The 20,336-nt window shown below is 48.3% G+C and overlaps 2 protein-coding genes across 2 annotated transcripts; one reads left to right on the top strand and one right to left on the bottom strand.

The window, feature by feature from the left end:
• Positions 1-16,997: 16,997 nt before the first annotated feature.
• Positions 16,998-18,219, top strand: LOC109747462 (basic blue protein). Its single transcript, XM_020306512.3, has one exon. The coding sequence runs from the start codon at positions 17,211-17,213 to the stop codon at positions 17,730-17,732; it is 522 nt and encodes a 173-aa protein (XP_020162101.1). The 5' UTR covers positions 16,998-17,210; the 3' UTR covers positions 17,733-18,219.
• Positions 18,220-18,930: 711 nt separating this feature from the next.
• LOC109747461 (E3 ubiquitin-protein ligase XB3-like) lies at positions 18,931-19,587 on the bottom strand (the record flags this gene model as incomplete). Its single annotated transcript, XM_020306511.1, has 1 exon — positions 18,931-19,587. A coding segment is annotated over one exon (657 nt), but the record flags the coding sequence as incomplete, so codon positions are not given.
• Between the last annotated feature and the right edge of the window lie 749 nt (positions 19,588-20,336).

Raw genomic sequence — 20,336 nt, 5'->3', positions numbered from 1 at the left:
CACAGGAACAACTTCCTGTGCCCTGCTACACACTAGTTGAAGTGACGGTTCAATAACCTTATCAAGTCTCCACCATCCTCCCACTCAATTCTTTCAAGAGAAACTTTTCCTCGAGAAAGGACTCGTTTCTAGAAGCAATTACTTTTGCTTCCAGATCTGAAATAGGAGGTATACCCAACTGTTTTGGGTATTCAATGAAGATGCATTTATCCGCTTTGGGTTCGAGCTTATCAGCCTGAAACTTTTTCACATAAGCGTCGCAGCCCCAAACTTTTAAGAAACGACAGCTTAGGTTTCTCTAAACCATAGTTCATACGGTGTCGTCTCAACAGAATTGAGTGGTGCCCTATTTAAAGTGAATGCGGTTGTCTCTAATGCCTAACCCATAAACGATAGTTGTAATTCGATAAGAGACATCATGGTATGCACCATATCCAATAGGGTGCAGTTATGACGTTCGGACACACCATCACATTGTGGTGTTCCAGGCGGTATTAATTGTGAAACACTTTCCGTAATGTCTTAATTGTGTGCCAAACTCGTAACTCAGATATCTCTATGATCATATCATAGACATTTTATCCTCTTGTCACGACGATCTTCAACTTCACTCTGAAATTACTTGAACCTTTCAATAATCCAGACTTGTGTTTCATCAAGTAAATATTCTCAGCATCTACTCAAATCATCTCTGAAGTAAGAACATATCGATATCCACTGCGTGCCTCAGCACTCATTGGACTGCACACATCAAATGTATTACTTCCAACAAGTTGTTCTCTTGTTCCATCTTACTGAAAACGAGGCCTTTCAGTCATCTTGCCCATGTGGTATGATTTGCATGTCTCTCAAGTGATTCAAAATCAAGTGAGTCCAAACGTTCCATCTGCATGGAGTTTCTTCATGCATATATACCAATAGACATGGTTCGCATGTCTCAATCTTTTCAAAAATGAGTGAGTCCAAAGATCCATCTACATGGAGCTTCTTCATGCGTTCTATACCAATATGACTCAAATGGCAGTGCCGCAAGTATGTGGTACTATCATTACTATTTTATATCTTTTGGAACGAACATGTGTATCACTGCGATCGAGATTCATTTTAGGTGCAAGACCATTGAAGGTATTATTCAAATAAACAGAGTAACCATCATTTTCCTTAAATGAATAACCGTATTGCGATAAACATAATCCAATCATGTTTATGCTCAACACAAACACCAAATAACAATTATTTAGGTTTAACACCAATCTCGATGGTAGAGGGAGCGTGCGACGCTTGATCACATCAACCTTGGAAACACTTCCAACACATATCTTCATCTCACCTTTAGCTAGTCTCCTTTTATTCCGCAGCTTTTATTTCGAGTTACTAACACTTAGCAACCGAACCGGTATCTAATACCCTGGTGCTGCTAGGAGTACTAGTAAAGTACACATTCATATAATGTATATCCAATATACTTCTGTCGACCTTGCCTGCCTTCTCATCTACCAAGTATCTAGGGTAGTTCTGCTTCAGTGCCCGTTCCCCTCATTACAGAAGCACTTAGTCTCGGGTTTGGGTTCAACCTTGGGATTCTTCACTAGAGCAGCAAATGATTTGCTGTTTCATGAAGTATCCCTTTTGCCCTTGCCCTTCTAGAAACTAGTGGTTTTACTAACCATCAACAATTGATGCTCCTTCTTGGTTTCTACTTTTGCGGTGTCAAACATCGCGAGTTGCTCAAGGATCATCATATCTATCCCTGGTATGTTATAGTTCGTCACGAAGCTTTAATAGCTTGGTGGCAGTGACTATGGAGAACCATCACTGTCTCATCTGGAAGATTAACTCCCACTCGATTCAAGCGATTGTGGTACTCAGACAATCTGAGCACATGCTCAACGATTGAGCTTTTCTCCCTTAGTTTGCAGGCTTAAGAAACTTGTCAGAGGTCTCATACCTCTTGACGTGGGCACTAGTCTGAAATCCCAATTTCAGTCTTCGGAACATCTCATATGTTCTGCGACGTTTCAAAACGTCTTTGGTGCCACAATTCTAAACCGTTAGCATTACGCACTGAACTATCACGTAGTCATCAAAACGTGTATGTCAAATGTTTCGCAACATCTACAGACGACGCTGAGGTTCAGCACACCGAGCGGTGCATTAAGGACATAAGCCTTCTGTGCAGCAATGAGGACAATCCTCAGTTTACGGACCCAGTCCACATAATTGCTACCATCAACTTTCAACTAAATTTTCTCTAGGAACGTATCTTAAACAGTAGAACTAAAGCGTAAGCTATGACATAATTTGCAAAGACCTTTTGACTATGTTCATGATAATTAAGTTCATCTGATTATTTAATGAACTCCCACTCAGATAGACATCCCTCTAGTCATCTAAGTGATACATGATCCGAGTCAAACTAGGCCGTGTCCGATCATCACGTGAGACGGACTAGTCATCATCGGTGAACATCTCCATGTTGATCGTATCTACTATACGACTCATGTTCGACCTTTCGGTCTCTTGTGTTCCGAGGCCATGTCTGTACATGCTAGGCTCGTCAAGTCAACCTAAGTGTTTCGCATGTGTTCCGAGGCCATGTCTGTACATGCTAGGCTCGTCAACACCCGTTGTATTCGAACGTTAGAATCTATCACACCCGATCATCACGTGGTGCTTCGAAACAACGAACCTTCGCAATGGTGCACAGTTAGGGGGAACACGTCTCTTGAAATTTTAGTGAGGGATCATCTTATTTATGCTACCGTCGTTCTAAGCAAATAAGATGTAAACATGACAAACATCACATGCAAATCATAAAGTGACGTGATATGGCCAATATCATCTTGCGCCTTAGATCTCCATCTTCGAGGCGCGGCATGATCACCTTCGTCACCGGCATGACACCATGATCTCCATCATCGTGTCTTCATGAAATTGTCTCGCCAACTATTACTTCTACTACTATGGCTAACAGTTAGCAATAAAGCAAAGTAAGTACATGGCGTTATTCATTGACACGCAGGTCATACAATAAATTAAGACAACTCCTATGGCTCCTGCCGGTTGTCATACTCATCGACATGCAAGTCGTGATTCCTATTACAAGAACATGATCAATCTCATACATCACATATATCATTCATCACATCCTTTTGGCCATATCACATCACATAGCATACCCTGCAAAAACAAGTTAGACGTCCTCTAATTGTTGTTGCATGTTTTACGTGGCTGCTATGGGTTTCTAGCAAGAACGTTTCTTACCTACGCAAAAGCCACAACGTGATATGCCAATTTCTATTTACCCTTCATAAGGACCCTTTTCATCGAATCCGATCCGACTAAAGTGGGAGAGACAGACACCCGCTAGCCACCTTATGCAACTAGTGCATGTCAGTCGGTGGAACCTGTCTCACGTAAGTGTACGTGTAACGTCGGTCCGGGCCGCTTCATCCCACAATGCCGCTGAATCAAGATAAGACTAGTAACGGCAAGTAATTTGACAAAATCGACGCCCACAACTACTTTGTGTTCTACTCGTGCATAGAAACTACGCATAGACCTAGCTCTGATACCACTGATGAGGAACGTAGCAGAAATTCAAAATTTTCTACGCATCACCAAGATCAATCTATGGAGTTTACTAGCAATGAGAGGGAAGGAGTGCATCTACATACCCTTGTAGATCGTGAGCGGAAGCGTTCAAGAGAACGGGGTTGATGGAGTCGTACTCGTCGTGATCCAAATCACCGATGATCCTAGCGCCGAACGGACGGCACCTCCGCGTTCAACACACGTACGGAGCAGCGACGTCTCCTCCTTCTTGATCCAGCAAGGGGGGAGGAGAGGTTGATGGAGATCCAGCAGCACGACGGCGAGGTGGTGGAAGTAGCGGGATTCCAACAGGGCTTCGCCAAGCGCTGCGGGAGGAGGGAGATGTGTCACGGGAGGGAGAGGGAGGCGCCAGGGCTTAGGTATTGCTGCCCTCCCTTCCCCCCACTATATATAGGGCCAAGGGAGAGGGGGCGCAGCCTTGGCCCTTCCTCCAAGGAACGGTGCGGCCAGGGAGGAGTCCATCCTCCCCAAGGCACCTCGGAGGTGCCTTCCCCCTTTAGGACTCTCCCTTTCCCTTATCTCTTGGCGCATGGGCCTCTTGGGGCTGGTTCCCTTGGCCCATATAGGCCAAGGCGCACACCCCTACAGCCCATGTGGCCCCCCGGGGCTGGTGGACCCCCGGACCCCTTTCGGCACTCCCGGTACAATACCGATAATGCGCGAAACTTTTCCGGCGACCAAAATAAGACTTCCCATATATAAATCTTTACCTCCGGACCATTCCGGAACTCCTCGTGACGTCCGGGATCTCATCCGGGACTCCGAACAACTTTCGTGTTACCGCATACTGATATCTCTATAACCGTAGCGTCATCGAACCTTAAGTGCGTAGACCCTACGGGTTCGGGAACCATGCAGACATGACTGAGACGTTCTCCGGCCAATAACCAACAGCGGATCTGGATACCCATGTTGGCTCCCACATGTTCCACGATGATCTCATCGGATGAACCACGATGTCGGGGATTCAATCAATCCCGTATACAATTCCCTTTGTCAATCGGTATGTTACTTGCCCAAGATTCGATCGTCGGTATCCCGATACCTTGTTCAATCTCGTTACCGGCAAGTCTCTTTACTCGTTCCGTAACACATCATCCCGTGATCAACTCCTTGGTCACATTGTGCACATTATGATGATGTCCTATCGAGTGGGCCCAGAGATACCTCTCCGTTTACACGGAGTGACAAATCCCAGTCTCGATTCGTGCCAACCCAACAGACACTTTCGGAGATACCTGTAGTGCACCTTTATAGCCACCCAGTTACGTTGTGACATTTGGTACACCCAAAGCATTCCTACGGTATCCGGGAGTTGCACAATCTCATGGTCTACGGAAATGATACTTGACATTAGAAAAGCTCTTAGCAAACGAACTACACGATCTTGTGCTAGGCTTAGGATTGGGTCTTGTCCATCACATCATTCTCCTAATGATGTGATCCCGTTATCAACGACATCCAATGTCCATGGTCAGGAAACCGTGACCATCTATTGATCAACGAGCTAGTCAACTAGAGGCTTACTAGGGACATGGTGTTGTCTATGTATCCACACATGTATCTGAGTCTCCTATCAATACAATTCTAGCATGGATAATAAACGATTATCATGAACAAGGAAATATAACAATAACCAATTTATTATTGCCTCTAGGGCATATTTCCAACAAATATGATTATCAGATTAAACAGAACAATGGAAAGGAAAATGTGTTTAAACACATATTTCAGGGGGTATATCCTTCCCAAGGACAATGGTTAGAAGAGAACCATTTAGGTTAGGGAAGAGGAAGTTCATGACATTACCCAAAGAACGGTGTTTGAATAATTGATAACGAAAATTTAGCATTGTGCTTCAAATGTTTTTATTGAAGATTGGAGTACAACAGACATGCTTCGAGATAGCATTGACATGGTCATTAGGTAAGATCAGGCTATGGATACACAAAGGATCCATCAGGAACAACTTATAGAGTAAGTCTTACAATTTCCTCATGGAAGAATAGCTAACCTTGCTAAAAAGGAAAACTTATAACAATAGGTCCTCCGGCCATGTGTGTTAGGCATGACATCACCTTACCGGGTCATAAATAGACCAATGTTATAACTCTTGGAAATATGTTCCAACTGTTGGAAATATGCCCTAGAGGCAATAATAAATTGGTTATTATTATATTTCCTTGTTCACGATAATCGTTTATTATCCATGCTAGAATTGTATTGATAGGAAACTCAGATACATGTGTGGATACATAGGCAACACCATGTCCCTAGTAAGCCTCTAGTTGACTAGCTCGTTGATCAATGGATGGTTACGGTTTCCTAACCATGGACATTGGATGTCGTTGATAACGGGATCACATCATTAGGAGAATGATGTGATGGACAAGACCCAATCCTAAGCCTAGCACAAGATCATGTAGTTCGTTTGCTCAGAGCTTTTCTAATGTCAAGTATCAGTTCCTTAGACCATGAGATTGTGCAACTCCCGGATACCGTAGGAATGCTTTGGGTGTACCAAACGTCACAACGTAACTGGGTGGCTATAAAGGTGCACTACAGGTATCTCCGAAAGTGTCTGTTGGGTTGGCACGAATCGAGACTGGGATTTGTCACTCCGTGTAAACGGAGAGGTATCTCTGGGCCCACTCGGTAGGACATCATCATAATGTGCACAATGTGACCAAGGAGTTGATCACGGGATGATGTGAGTTACGGAACGAGTAAAGAGACTTGCCGGTAACGAGATTGAACAAGGTATAGGGATACCGACGATCGAATCTCGGGCAAGTAACATACCGATTGACAAAGGGAATTGTATATGGGATTGATTGAATCCCCGACATCGTGGTTCATCCGATGAGATCATCTTGGAACATGTGGGAGCCAACATGGGTATCCAGATCCCGCTGTTGGTTATTGACCGGAGAACGTCTCGGTCATGTCTGCATGGTTCCCGAACCCGTAGGGTCTACACACTTAAGGTTCGATGACGCTAGGGTTATAGGGAAAGTATGTACGTGGTTACCGAATGTTGTTCGGAGTCCCGGATGAGATCCCGGACGTCACGAGGAGTTCCGGAATGGTCCGGAGGTAAAGATTTATATATGGGAAGTCCTGTTTTGGTCACCGGAAAAGTTTCGGGTGATATCGGTAATGTACCGGGACCACCGGGAGGGTCCCGGGGGTCCACCAAGTGGGGCCACCAGCCCCAGAGGGTAGCATGGGCCAAGTGTGGGAGGGGACCAGCCCCAGGTGGGCTGGTGCGCCCCCCCACCAGGGCCCAAGGCGCCTAGGGTTTGGGGAGGGGGCGCCTCCACCTTGCTTGGGGGGCAAGTTTCCCCCTCTTCCCCCTTGGCCGCCACCCTAGATGGGTTTTGGGGCTGCCGCACCCCTTGGGGTGGAAACCCTAGAGGGGGCGCAGCCCCCTCCCTCTCCCCTATATATAGTTGAGGTATTGGGGGCTGCAAACACATGAGTTTTCCTCTCCCTAGCGCAGCCCTATCTCCTCCTCCTCCTCTCCTGCGGTGCTTGGCGAAGCCCTGTGGGATTGCCACGCTCCTCCATCACCACCACGCCGTCGTGCTGCTGCTGGATGGAGTCTTCCCCAACCTCTCCCTCTCTCCTTGCTGGATCAAGGCGTGGGAGACGTCACCGGGCTGCACGTGTGTTGAACGCGGAGGCACCGTTCTTCGGTGCTTAGATCGGAATCAACCACGATCTGAATCGCTACGAGTACGACTCCTTCATCCGCGTTCTTGCAACGCTTCCGCATCGCGATCTACAATGGTATGTAGATGCACTCTCCTTCCCCTCGTTGCTAGATTACTCCATAGATTGATCTTGGTGATGCGTAGAAAATTTTGAATTTCTGCTACGTTCCCCAACACCAACCATCATATCTGACCTAGATTCAGATCTGATTGGTGTGAGGATAACTCAGACTCAGGATGCCTGAGAAGAAAAGGTGCAACACAAATTGACGAGATGACAATGTAAGATTCTTGGGAGATGAACTATGGAAGCGAGTTCCGAACAAGGGTTCATCATTAAATCAAGGAGAGATGAGGAGGTGACTGATTGACTCAGCGACAATCCATTGAGATTTCCAAAAGATGGATTCCCACAACTATGTGAACAAGGAGATAACATTAGCTAGACCGAATGACTTAATGATGTATGCTCGAGGAAAACATACACAGTTAAACATTGGTTGAAATGTGCACCCAAAATATGGGCTAGGTAGCACGATCAATGTTAGAATGATGATTCATTAAGCCATAGACGTAGAATGAAACTATAGACCAATAACTTCAAAGCAATACGGTTGCTAGAAGTTTAGAATTTACACATCACAGACCATTTGTCGGTATTTCGTTTAGAAACAACACGAGGACCAAGAAAGAATGGTGATGGTGAGAAGTATCACTGTACCAAGAATTCTTAAGAGGTGGAGTAATGCTCACGACATTCTTGACATCAAAGATGGTAATACTCCACGGTAGAACATCACATAGGTTGGATAGCAGGGAAATCAAGATACAACACAAAATATGAACAATTTTGTGTTGGGGGGAGGCAAGAATGTTGTCGATGATAACACAATTCATCGAGGGGCAAGGATGGTATTTCTCATCCTGAATTTTGACACACAACTTGGAAGAAGTCAAATTGTTGACAATGATCACGACAAATTTGTCGAGAGGTTTTCAAGAAGATGTAATTGATCGACGATGACATCAAGTCAAGGAATGATGAAAGCGAAAGGTTATTGGAACCACGGGTAGGACACAAACTCGAAATCAAGTTTGCTGTTCAAGGAGAAGTGATATGACGAGGAAGATCGACGCAAGATTAGCTCACTGACGAAATTTGTGCGCTGGGAAGGTCCAGGTAGCACAGTTAAAATCGGCACGATAATGACATAGCCGAGCAGGCTAGGAATGACTTGAAGGATTATTGAACTCGTAAGCAACAAAAATTACTTAGAGTTATTGAATCGGAGTGCGGAATTGATTCACTTATCGGTGTCCTTGAGGGGTTCTAACAACTCAGAACCCGTTGGAAAAATGGAATCGGCAAGAATACTAGTTGATGAAGAACTCATAAGAAGTTAAGTAGTTCCTTGGCATTCTCGAGATACCAGGGGGGTAATACTCGACGACAGACCAAAGTAGAGGTTGGACGGGGGTATTGCTCTGTAGAGGACAAGTGCATAAACTTGCACGAGAAATGGTATTTAAAGGAGAACATGGTCGGAACCACGATTGCAAAAGGATCAATACACATATACTAGACGATATCATATCAAGGAAATAGTTATTATTACAAGAAGCTTCTATGATAGGATCTACATCGTGTCCATGGGCATGAACACAAAGTTCAAGGTCGACTCCCACTTCTCCAATGCATACCCTTTCATTCACTTCTCATTTTTCAAAGAAGTTGTAATCTTTAAATTTTATCTAGCAAAACTCCAGAAGAGTATGACTCGTGGTAGCTCTCGGGTTTACCCGGATCTGGAAAGGCATAGGTTCAACCCTTAGGGTCATATTGGGAACATATACCACAAGCTTCAATAGTAAATAACGCAAGCTCGATAGTAGAGCATGGGTGACAAAAGGAGAGGATACAATTTACCGAAGGCATTATGTATGATGGAAGAACTTCTCAAGGTGATTGAATATGAAGGACACTGTCGGATAAAAATCCAACAATGGATCGGGCGATCCACAACAGAGCTGATGTGAGTATCGGTACTCAATCAGAAGGAATTAACAATGCAAAGGCATTGAATTATAGAAACAACTGACTAATCCAGAGCTCAAATGCAAAGGAATTATGATTTTCAAATCAAGGGATCAGAAGCAATGTTCTGATTAGGGATGGATAAGTTGAATAGTCTTAGGGGTACAATCGACGGCTATTCGGTTGGTCGAGAACCAGTTCATGTTTAAAATGACGTCTGATCCGGAAGGATGAATTCTAAGATTTCGAATGAGGATTGCGAGAATTCACCACATATAAAATCAAAGGCTGAAAATGATGATGACAAGGGATACTAATGAATATTGCTAGACATATGGAACGCAACCATAATGCAAGCAGACAAGTATTTGCACAGCAACAGCTGGCAGGGAATTACCGGAAGACTGGATAGTATATCAATGTACCTTGTGGATCATATGATCAACTAGTAATGAACAGTTCCTCGATAAGTGTGAAGAATTATTCGTAGGGGTATTCATGCGGCAAGGAACTGCGGGGTAGTAAGCATAATGGATGCTTGGAACATCGGAGAGTATTTGAGGGCACCTTGTAATAACAAGGGCAACTGGGGATGAAGGTATGAACGACAAAAGTATGTAGTTATCCATAAAGATTTATCGGTGGTAGAGATCGCAATGGCGAAGGGCACGAGGGTCTCGGGAAAGCATCAGAGAGTGTCTTCAGAACCTTCTGGTGCAGCAGGCGATCATCTGGCCGGAAGGGGCTCTCCGGGAGAAAGTATTTACGAGAACCTACAGTTAGTCTTTTTAGCAAAATCATTTAACCCGAATAGGAGAGAGTTCAGAGTCCCAGAGTAAAGGTCGAGGAATAAAAGATCCTACTACCACCCAATGGCGACGTGGGCCCGTAAGCCACACAACCATGTTAGTAAAAGTTTTGCAACGACTAGACTCAACTTCGGCCAAGGAGTTGGGAAGGGGGATTCCTACAGGCAGTCGGCTCTGATACCAACTTGTGACGCCCCCGATTCAATCGTACACTAATCATGTACGCAGATGTGTACGATCAAGATCAGGGACTCACGGGAAGATATCACAACACAACTCTACAACATAAATAAGTCATACAAGCATCATAATACAAGCCAGGGGCCTCGAGGGCTCGAATACAGGTGCTCGATCATAGACGAGTCAGCGGAAGCAACAATATCTGAGTACAAACATAAGTTAAACAAGTTTGCCTTAAGAAGGCTAGCACAAACTGGGATACAGATCGAAAGAGGCGCAGGCCTCCTGCCTGGGATCCTCCTAACTACTCCTGGTCGTCGTCAGCGGGCTGCACGTAGTAGTAGGCACCTCCGGGGTAGTAGGAGTCGTCGTCGACGGTGGCGTCTGGCTTCTGGGCTCCAGCATCTGGTTGCGACAACGAGGTAGAAGGGAAAGGGGGAAAAGAGGGAGAAGAGCAACCGTGAGTACTCATCCAAAGTACTTGCAAGCAAGGATCTACACTACATATGCATGGGTATATGTGTAAAGGGCCATATCGGTGGACTGAACTGCAGAATGCCAGAATAAGAGGGGGATAGCTAATCCTGTCGAAGACTACGCTTCAGGCCACCTCCATCTTGCAGCATGTAGAAGAGAATAGATGGTAAGTTCACCAAGTAGCATCGCATAGCATAATCCTACCCGGCGATCCCTCCTCGTCGCCCTGTTAGAGAGCGATCACCGGGTTGTATCTGGCACTTGGAAGGGTGCGTTTTATTAAGTATCCGGTTCTAGTTGTCATAAGGTCAAGGTACAACTCCGGGTCGTCCTTTTACCGAGGGACACGGCTATTCAAATAGATAAACTTCCCTGCAGGGGTGCACCACATAACCCAACACGCTCGATCCCATTTGGCCAGACACACTTTCCTGGGTCATGCCCGGCCTCGTAAGATCAACACGTCGCAGCCCCACCTAGGCACAACAGAGAGGTCAGCATGCCGGTCTAAATCCTATGGCGCAGGGGTCTGGGCCCATCGCCCATTGCACACCTGCACGTTGCGAGGGCGGCCGGAAGCAGACCTAGCCTAGCAGGCGTTCCAGTCCAATCCGGCGCGCGCCGCTCCGTCGCTGACGTCAAGAAGGCTTCGGCTGATACCACGACGTCGAGTGCCCATACTGTTCCCGCGTAGTTGGTTAGTGCGTATAGACCAAATGGCCAGACTCAGATCAAATACCAAGATCTCGTTAAGCGTGTTAAGTATTCGCGAACGCCGACCAGGGCCAGGCCCACCTCTCTCCTAGGTGGTCTCAACCTGCCCTGTCGCTCCGCCATAAAGTAACAGTCGGGGGCCGTCAGGAACCCAGGCCCATCTCTACCGGGATGGAGCCACCTGTCCTTTCAGCCCCCTCATCAGAATCACTTGCGGGTACTCAACGAGCCGACCCGACTTTAGTCACCACATGTGTCATGTATATAAAGTATATAGTATATACCCGTGATCACCTCCCGAAGTGATCACGGCCCAGTAGTATAGCATGGCAGACGGACAAGAGTGTAGGGCCACTGAGGGAACACTAGCATCCTATACTAAGCAGTAGGATAGCAGGTAAGGGTAACAACTGTAGCAACAATGACAGGCTATGCAGCAGAATAGAATTAACCGAAAGCATTAACATGCTACACTCTTCTAATGCAAGCAGTAAAGAGAAGAGTAGGCGATATCTGGTGATCAAGGGGGGGCTTGCCTGGTTGTTCTGGCAAGTAGGAGGGGTCGTCTTCGATGTAGTCGAACACACGAACATCGGCAGCGGTCTCGAAGTCTACCGGGAAGAAGTAACGGAGGGGGAACACAATAAATAACAGAGCAATCAAATGTAACACAAAGCAAGACGCGGCGATATGTTGTGCTAGGGGTGACCTAACGTAGGGATAGGTGATACCGGCGAAGGGGAAACATCCGAGAAAGTATCCCCGGTGTTTCGCGTTTTCGGACAGATGAACCGGAGGTGAAATATTGCAGGTTCGCTATGCTATGGACGCGTGGCTGGCGAACAGGCTGCGTATTCGGATTCGTCTCGTCGTTCTGAGCAACTTTCATGTACAAAGTATTTTCATCCGAGTTACGGATTATTTTATATGATTTTTATAAGTTTAAATGATTTTCTAAATTTCCAGGATTTATTTTAGTTCGAAAATAAAAGAGAAATTGCTAAATGTACCCAGCCCTGTGTACACAGCAGTTTACACAGGGGCTGACATGTGGGCCAGGGGGACCCAGTTGGCCAGTCAATGTTTGACTAGTCAACAGGGGGTGGGCCCCCCGTGTCATTGACAGATTAGGCTAAACAGGGTTTAATTAAGTTAACTAGTGATTAGGTTATTCTAATTATGATTAATTATGTTAATTAATTAATTAATTAATTAATATTTTTATTATTGTTATTATATTTTTAATTCTTTTTTTATAAAAATGTTCTGGGCAGTGGGCCCCGTTTGGCAGTGGCCCAGAGGCCTATGCGGGTTTGGTCCAGCGGGCGCCTGGAGCGGGCGCTGGGCACCCGCCCAGGCCGACAGGGAGGGAATGGCGCTGGGCGCCGGCAGCCACAGCGACGAGCGACAGCATCGGCACAGGGGGCCAAGGTTGCGCGTAGGCGGGCCGCGGCAAGGTATCGGCGACGCAGGCTGGGCGCAGTCACGGTCGCGGTGACCGAGCCCACTGGCCGGAGACCGGACGGCGCGTATGGCGGCCTACGGCGGTGAATCGTGGAGGGGGAGAGGGGGAGTAGCCACGGGAGCTCACCCCGGAGCTGTTGGCGTGCTCAGACGCGTCGGGGGCGACCAGAGGGTGCAGATCGAGCGGCGACGCAGGCGACGTGGTCGGAGGGGATGGATCGAGGGCGACGGCTACGGAGCGCCCCGGCTTGACCTGGTTCACGCCGACGACGTAGACGAGGTGGGGTGGCGCCTGGACTTGAGGGGGCGACGGGGCTTGTTGGCCCCCGGCGAGGAGGAGACGAGGAGGCGACAGCGGAGATGGGCGGCGACGGCGTCGGGGGCGCCAGAGGCGCGACCCAGATCCGGTCGGGGAGGTGGAGGCGTCGTGGAGTTGGCAAGGTGCGACGGGGTCGGGGTCGGTGATGGAGGGGACCGCGGCGGCGGCGGCCGGCGATGGTTCGCAGGGGGGTCGAGCACGGGGAAGGTCGAGGCGGAGACGAGGAAGACGACGGCGACGGCGGGGAGGGGGGCTCCGGGCAGCGAGATGACGGCGACGACAGCGGCGCTGCGTCGGGCGGCTTCGGGTCTTCGCCCCGATCTCGATCCAGATCGGGGTAGCGAGTGGGGAACGTGGGCTAGGGTTCGGTGGGGGTGGGAGGTTAAGCAGGGGGCAGCGGGGGTGGGCCGGCCGGCTAGTTGGTTAGCTGGGCCGGTTGGCCCAGCGAGGGGTGTCTTTTATTTTTTTCTTAGCTTTGTTTTTATTTACTTTTCTTTTATTTATTATTTTCTGTTCTATTTTGGTTACACCTATTACAGTTTTTATAAAATACAAAAAAAACTCCTAAAGTATCGTTATAATATAGGCCACTAGCTTGTTCATGTTTGGTGTAGTAATAATTACTTGATACATTAATATTATTTAAAAGGTATTTAAATATATATTTTTAGCCACAATTTTCTCTACTTTAGTGCATCTAAATACTTTATAAAGGTGTGGTCTCTCCACCAACATGGTCTATGGATTATTTGACACATTAGGAACAATTTGGTTTTGACTTTTGAAAACTTTTACTGTTTGACTTTATTTTAAATTTGAATTTGAATCAGTTTCGAACTAACGCAAGACTAGCAATAGTAATCAAGGTGACGTGGCATCATTAGCAAAGGGCTACTGTAGCTTAATTATCCGGGCGTCACACTACGGTCTTTGCCCTCTTTGCAAACAAGCTCCTCAGTCCGATGTGCATCTCCTCTCCCAATGCCGCTTCACGACCCATATTTGGGCGGAGATCGCCAACTGGCTCGGCCTACTTGATTTCTCTAATTTGGCTTGGGAAAGTTCCACCTCGGTGAGAGGTTGGTGGATCGATACGGTGAATAAGACAAGACCGCATAGGAAGGCTTCCATCATGGATGGCGATGTAACCTTTGATAGGATTTGACTCATCTTCGGCTGGACTTTTAAATTTTTTGCTGTAAAACGATATCTTGCTTTTGGTGATGTTGATTGTGCTTGTTGTGTAAATCATACTATGCAGAAGCCGTGGTATTTGCTTAGTGCGGTTTTATCACCTCGATATATCCATTGAATGAAAATGTCCTTTATGAAAAATAAATCTTTTATGTATCCAACACAGCAAACAACATATTGTGCAACAGTCGGTAAAACTGGATGATTGATATGACCTTTCATGGAACATAAAAATGTATTGGTTGAAGCATCCGATTATTATGCGCAGTGTGGGGCTGTTAGAATATCGATGAAAAGAGGAAACATTACATTATCTATTATGTGTTTGGCAACGGTCTAGACACCCGCAAAAGCCCCCTTGTTTGCGTCCGGTTAGCGGGATTTCGGACATCTGGACCGATCCATAGACCGGTGGGTACCACGTTGCGTCTGGACTGAGTGGTCTAAACGGTTCCGGACGGTTTGAGGGTCCACGTTGAAGATGCCCTAACTAGTTCATTATTTCCTGGAAAAAAGTGTAACTATTATATTATCACGTTGAAGGTTTTTTTTAGGGTCAAACGAGATTATGTTGATTAAATCATGGAGTCACATTCGTTTTGACAGATATTACATAAGTCATCAGGACCAGAGCCCAACCATATGGCAGTACGAAGAGAGGTGCGGACATATTGAGCCATGTAGTGCGCAGCACCATTGCCACCATGTTTGACATGCATGATTCGGTGCTCACGCCCTTCATTCAGACTCCTCTTCGTCTCCTATACAAGTGTTGCCACCGGTGACCGATTAAGTGCATCCTCTTGGAGAAAAGGCACAGCTTGCAGACTATCACTCTCAATGATTAACGGCTCGTCAGACCAATCCATAGCGAGATTAACCCCCTCCTTACACGCTGCCATCTCCGCCTCCACCGCAGATGAACATGATAGAAGGAATCTGCTAGCAGAGCAAATGACTGCACCAGCTTCATCTCTTAGAACCATGTCCGCCCCACCAATACCCTATCCTGGTATATATGACCCATCAACATTCAACTTTACCCAGCCCAGGGAAGGAAACTGCCACCGTTCCATAGCTGTCGGATGTGCTGTCTTGGTAATCCGAGGCATTCTGTTGCTAACATCAATCACCATTTTCCCTTTTGCAATGTCCCCAGATGGATACTGCTTAATACACAACAAGGACTCCATGTAGCTATTCAGAAATCGGCGTGAGCTCTCCACCGGTGGTGCTGGCTTCTGATGTGTAACCTCATTTTTGCAATGCGATGCCCTCCAGAAGGTCATGAGAACTACCATCCGCTCCATCTCTGTGCATGGCTCTAGCATGTGCAATAGCCACTCAGGTCTGGTATTCTGAATGTTGCGTAGCTTCGGTAATGTCCAAGACTCCCGCATCGCCTCCCATAGCGCACGAGCCATTGGACAACTACAGATAGCGTGGAACGTGTCCTCCGGTTCAATACCACCAATGGTAGAAATGTATGTTTTCTTGATGTGCCGGTTGAATTTATTTTGCATCGTTGCCAATGAATCCATGGCTACTCGCCAACCAAACATTCGTTCCTTTGGGGGAACAGGGCACCCTCATAATGTCATCCAGATGGCACGATTACCATCTGGTGCCCTACTCGCGGCACACGTAGACGTGCGATATTTTTCCTCGTGAGGGAGGTTGTACGCACTCATCACAGAGAAGATACCCTTCGGGTCTCGCGCCCATGCAAGTATGTCATCTAGCCGTGGCGAGGGGTGCAGCTTGAGGGTCTCATCAACGTCCAGCTGCAAGAAATGTTGGTGAAGCTGGACGTCCCATCCACCCTGCTCGGTTAGTAGTTCAGCTACCCGGCAGTATGCATAGATCGATCAAGCAGTAGGGACCCAATATGTCTAAACCTTCTCCCATGACTAATGAAAATAACAAATCTTTTGCGTTGTTTAGAAATAGAGAAAAAACACATATTGTGCAACCGTTGGCAAACCTAGGTGGTCCAGATGACCTTTCATAGAACATAAAAATGTAGGATCTTGCTTCACTGACTTCAGGAAGCCAAGTCTCACCGTGACTTAACCCATTTTTCAGCCATCCATTAAAGATCCGACATATCAGATTGACCCACATTCCGAACTGGAGATCTTAAAGTGTTCAGAAAAAATTAAAAAATTCCAATAAATCATAAATGTTTCGTTTTGTATTCCGTGAAAGTTTCAATCCATTTAGATGTATCGTTTGTGAGTATAGATTTTTTATTTATTTGAGCTCAAAAGGCTGGTTAATCACAAGCCCAACATCCAACTGGATTGAAACTTTCCCAGAATACAAAACGAAATATTTATGATTTATTGGATTTTTTCTGATTATTATGCAGTACGCATGTATGGAATCGATCAGGCAGTAGGCTAGCAGCTTCCCATCCTTGATTATTCAACGAGCCCACAGTTTAATTATGCGCTACAATTTCCAGATCGACCCGGACAACAACGCGTGGGTCAAATGCTAATTTGACAGAGTCTGTATGACGCATTCAACGAGCTACCGTCTCATCTGTATATATCGCAGAGTATCATCATGGCACAACACAACCAGTCCAGAGCTGCGACACATCCCTCGATCATCTCAACATTCCAACCCTTCTTGGGTCACCTTCTCAAGTGCTAGAGCTACTAGTCGCTCGGCATTCATCCATGGCGGCAGCTACCAGAGCTCTCCTTGTTGCCGCGGTGATCGCGGCGGCGTTGTTCGGCACGGCGCTCGGCGCCACCTACACAGTCGGCGCACCGGCCGGCTCGTGGGACCTCCGGACAAACTACACCCGATGGACTTCCACCATCAGGTTCTACGCCGGCGACGAGCTCCGGTTCCAGTACCCGGCTGCGGCGCACAACGTGGTGGAGGTGACCAAGACGGCCTACGACAACTGCAGCAGCTCTAGTCCCGTCGCCACGTTCCCGAGCGGCAACGACGTCATCCCGCTCGCCGCCGTCGGGACCCGGTACTTCATCTGCGGCCTGCCCGGGCACTGCGCCGGTGGCATGAAGGTACAGGTCAACGTCCGGTCCAAGGTGGTGAGATGCCGAGGGAGAGGGGCGAGGCAGCGGTGCACACAGACAACGCCACAGCCGAGCTCGGCGGCTCAGGCTGGTGCTCAGCCTGTGCTAGCGCTCGGGCTGGCCGCCGTCCTGGCTGGTTTGATGCTTCTCTACTAGTGAACAACGGCAGCGCCAAGCAGCTGGCGCCATTATAATTTTTTTTCTCTCTCTCTCCTTTTTTCCGTGATTGATCGTGCCTACATGATTCTTTGTATAGTCAAATTATATATAATTCTTTTTTACAATATTATTAATATATGATTCGAGTTGTCATAATTCATGCCATTCGTTGACCGTAAATACCAAGAAAAAACAGTTAAGAACCAGAGAACTTTATTAATTCGCCCATAAAAGAGCTTTATTAATTAATCAGCAAATTTATACTAATGTTCAAAGATTTAACTTTCTGGCCTGCTTTGGAGGCCCTGAGCGCCCAGAAGTATCTCTTGAAATCATTACAGACCCTAAAAAAAATTATGGAGCTATTATCGAAAAAGGCTTTCACCCCGCTTTATAGATATGGCAATAGACCACCAAACATATGCATAGATGCGCCAAACAGTCAAAATAAAAGGAAAATAAAAACGTTTAAAGTTATGGGGATCATCAAAACAATAGGCCCATGGGATACAACCAAGATCAAGGAACCAGCGGCGAGTGAGGCGACAAGATAGATCCCAAAATTGAGGAGTGAAATCATCGATGGTGACTCTTTTTTTAACACCGGCGTTAAAAATGTGTCCCAGTCGCACTCCAACAGGCTCGTTTTGCGCCGGATTTAACGAAAACTACGACCGGCGCATGCAAGGCAATCCCAGGGAATCGCGCGGGGGGGGGGGGGGGGGGGGCAGCTGGGGCGCCGGCACTAGTTTTTGGCTGCAAAAGGCCCACTACGAGCCTCTAATCTCTCTCTCCTTCCTTTTTCTGACTAGGCCCACCACGTCCAGTGCCCGCCGCCCGCATACAAGAATCTCCTCTTTCTCCCGCATGCCCGCCGCCCCTTCTCCTCCACGCTGCACCAGCCCTCATCCATCGTCGCGGCCTGCACCGGCTCCGGACGGGCGAGTGTGGCCAGCGAGCGGGCGCGGTCAGGGCTCCACCTCGCCACCCGAGCTCCCTCTCCCGCCGGATCCTGCGGGCGCGGCCGGCTCACCTCGCTGCTGCTCGACGCGGCAACCGGCCTCTGCCTCCTCACCGCCGCTGACCGAGGCCGCCTCCTCACCGCGCGCCGGCCTCTGCCTCCTCACCGCCTCACTCTGCTCACCGCTAGCGGATGGCGGCAGTTCCGGCTGCTCTGCTCTGTTTTCTGGTGTCGTCAAGGGAGGTCGTGCTCCAGCTTGTCCAGGAACGCACCGTCGCCGTCGCCGACCAGCCTGCCGGAGCCACGCTCGATCTTGCTAGACAGGGACCCCATGGCCGACGAGAGGCCCTTGAAGTTGCTGCTCCCCTCGCGGGACCTCGTCCGTGACCTCCTCCGGCTCAGACGCGGCGACGCCGGCTTCTCGTCAGCCTCGTCGCCGGCGCCCGCAACCGCGACGGCCTTAGCCTTGGAGTCGACGACGACAAGCCGGGAGATGCAGCTGCGGCAGAAGGGGCAGGCCGGCGGCTGTAGCGTGGCTGGGTTGGGCTTGCTGTGGCAGCAGAGCACGAGCGTGCAGGCGGCGCACATCCGGTTCCCGCGGTCCTCCACCTCGATGCTGCACGCCTGCTCGAAGCAGATGCTGCACACCTCCTTGTCCTCCTGGTCGTCCACGTCGTCGTCGTCGCCGGCGCCGGCGTCGGAGAGCGTCGGCGAGGAGTCCGAGTACTTGGTGCCCTTGACGATCTTCTTCTCCCGCTCCCTATTGGCCTCGACAAGGGCCGCCTCCAGGAGCGCCCTCGCGTCTGCCCCCAGCTCGCTGATGAACTTGAGCGGCGACGGCCACACCATGGGCTCCGCCACCGACGAGTTCAGCAGCGCCGTGGCCGCGCGTCATCGCCACCGAGTAGGCGATCCGCTAGCCACTTGGGCGGTTCGCGTGGTGATGGTGGCTGGGTACGTGCGTGGTGGGGCAACGAGTGGATATTTTTTCACCCCCAGCCTTAATTTTTCGCCGGCAGCCCCCCAAGCGGCGAAAAAATGCCTCCTGGGGGGCTCAACGGCTAGAGATGCTCTAAAGATCCAAGAAGTTAGCACGATACCCTCTATATCCCACGACTTCACAAAAACAGCACACAGAAATTGAGCGGTAACGTAAGTGAACAATATGTGGTTATTGTTCTCGGTGACCTCACAAAGCGGACAACGGCCACACCGGGTCGTTTTGTTTCAAGACCTCTTGACCTAGGGAAGACGACCACAGATCAGTTGTCTGAATTTTGAGTGGCAACTTGATCGACCACACTTGTCAGTTCCGTCGTGCCAATTTCAGCCACTGTGCTTTGATAGAGAGACCTTGTGGAGAAACAACAGGAGGGCTTAAGATGCCAGTAATCAAATCGGGTTCCGTCGATGACATAACCCCATCCAGGTCAGACATCAAGCCCATCCATGCTGCTGCCTTCACCGGCCCAAAAGACAGCCGAAATGGAATGCCATTACCCCGCGGAGCTTCATGGGGGCAACTTGCCCCCCCCCCCCCCCCGCGCGCGCCCATAGAAAAACGTATGTATATCCCTTATCTTATTATTATACCTATTTGTCCATTAAGATCAGCACATAGTGATTGTGTCCCCCCCCCC

Source organism: Aegilops tauschii, chromosome 7 (assembly GCF_002575655.3).
Source record: "Aegilops tauschii subsp. strangulata cultivar AL8/78 chromosome 7, Aet v6.0, whole genome shotgun sequence".
Classification (NCBI taxonomy): domain Eukaryota; kingdom Viridiplantae; phylum Streptophyta; class Magnoliopsida; order Poales; family Poaceae; genus Aegilops; species Aegilops tauschii.
This window is presented reverse-complemented; position numbering and strand designations above follow the sequence as displayed.

Excerpts from the sequence above, each read along its gene's own strand:
- LOC109747462 (XM_020306512.3), top strand. The coding sequence starts at position 17,211 with ATGGCGGCAGCTACCAGAGCTCTCCTTGTTGCCGCGGTGATCGCGGCG.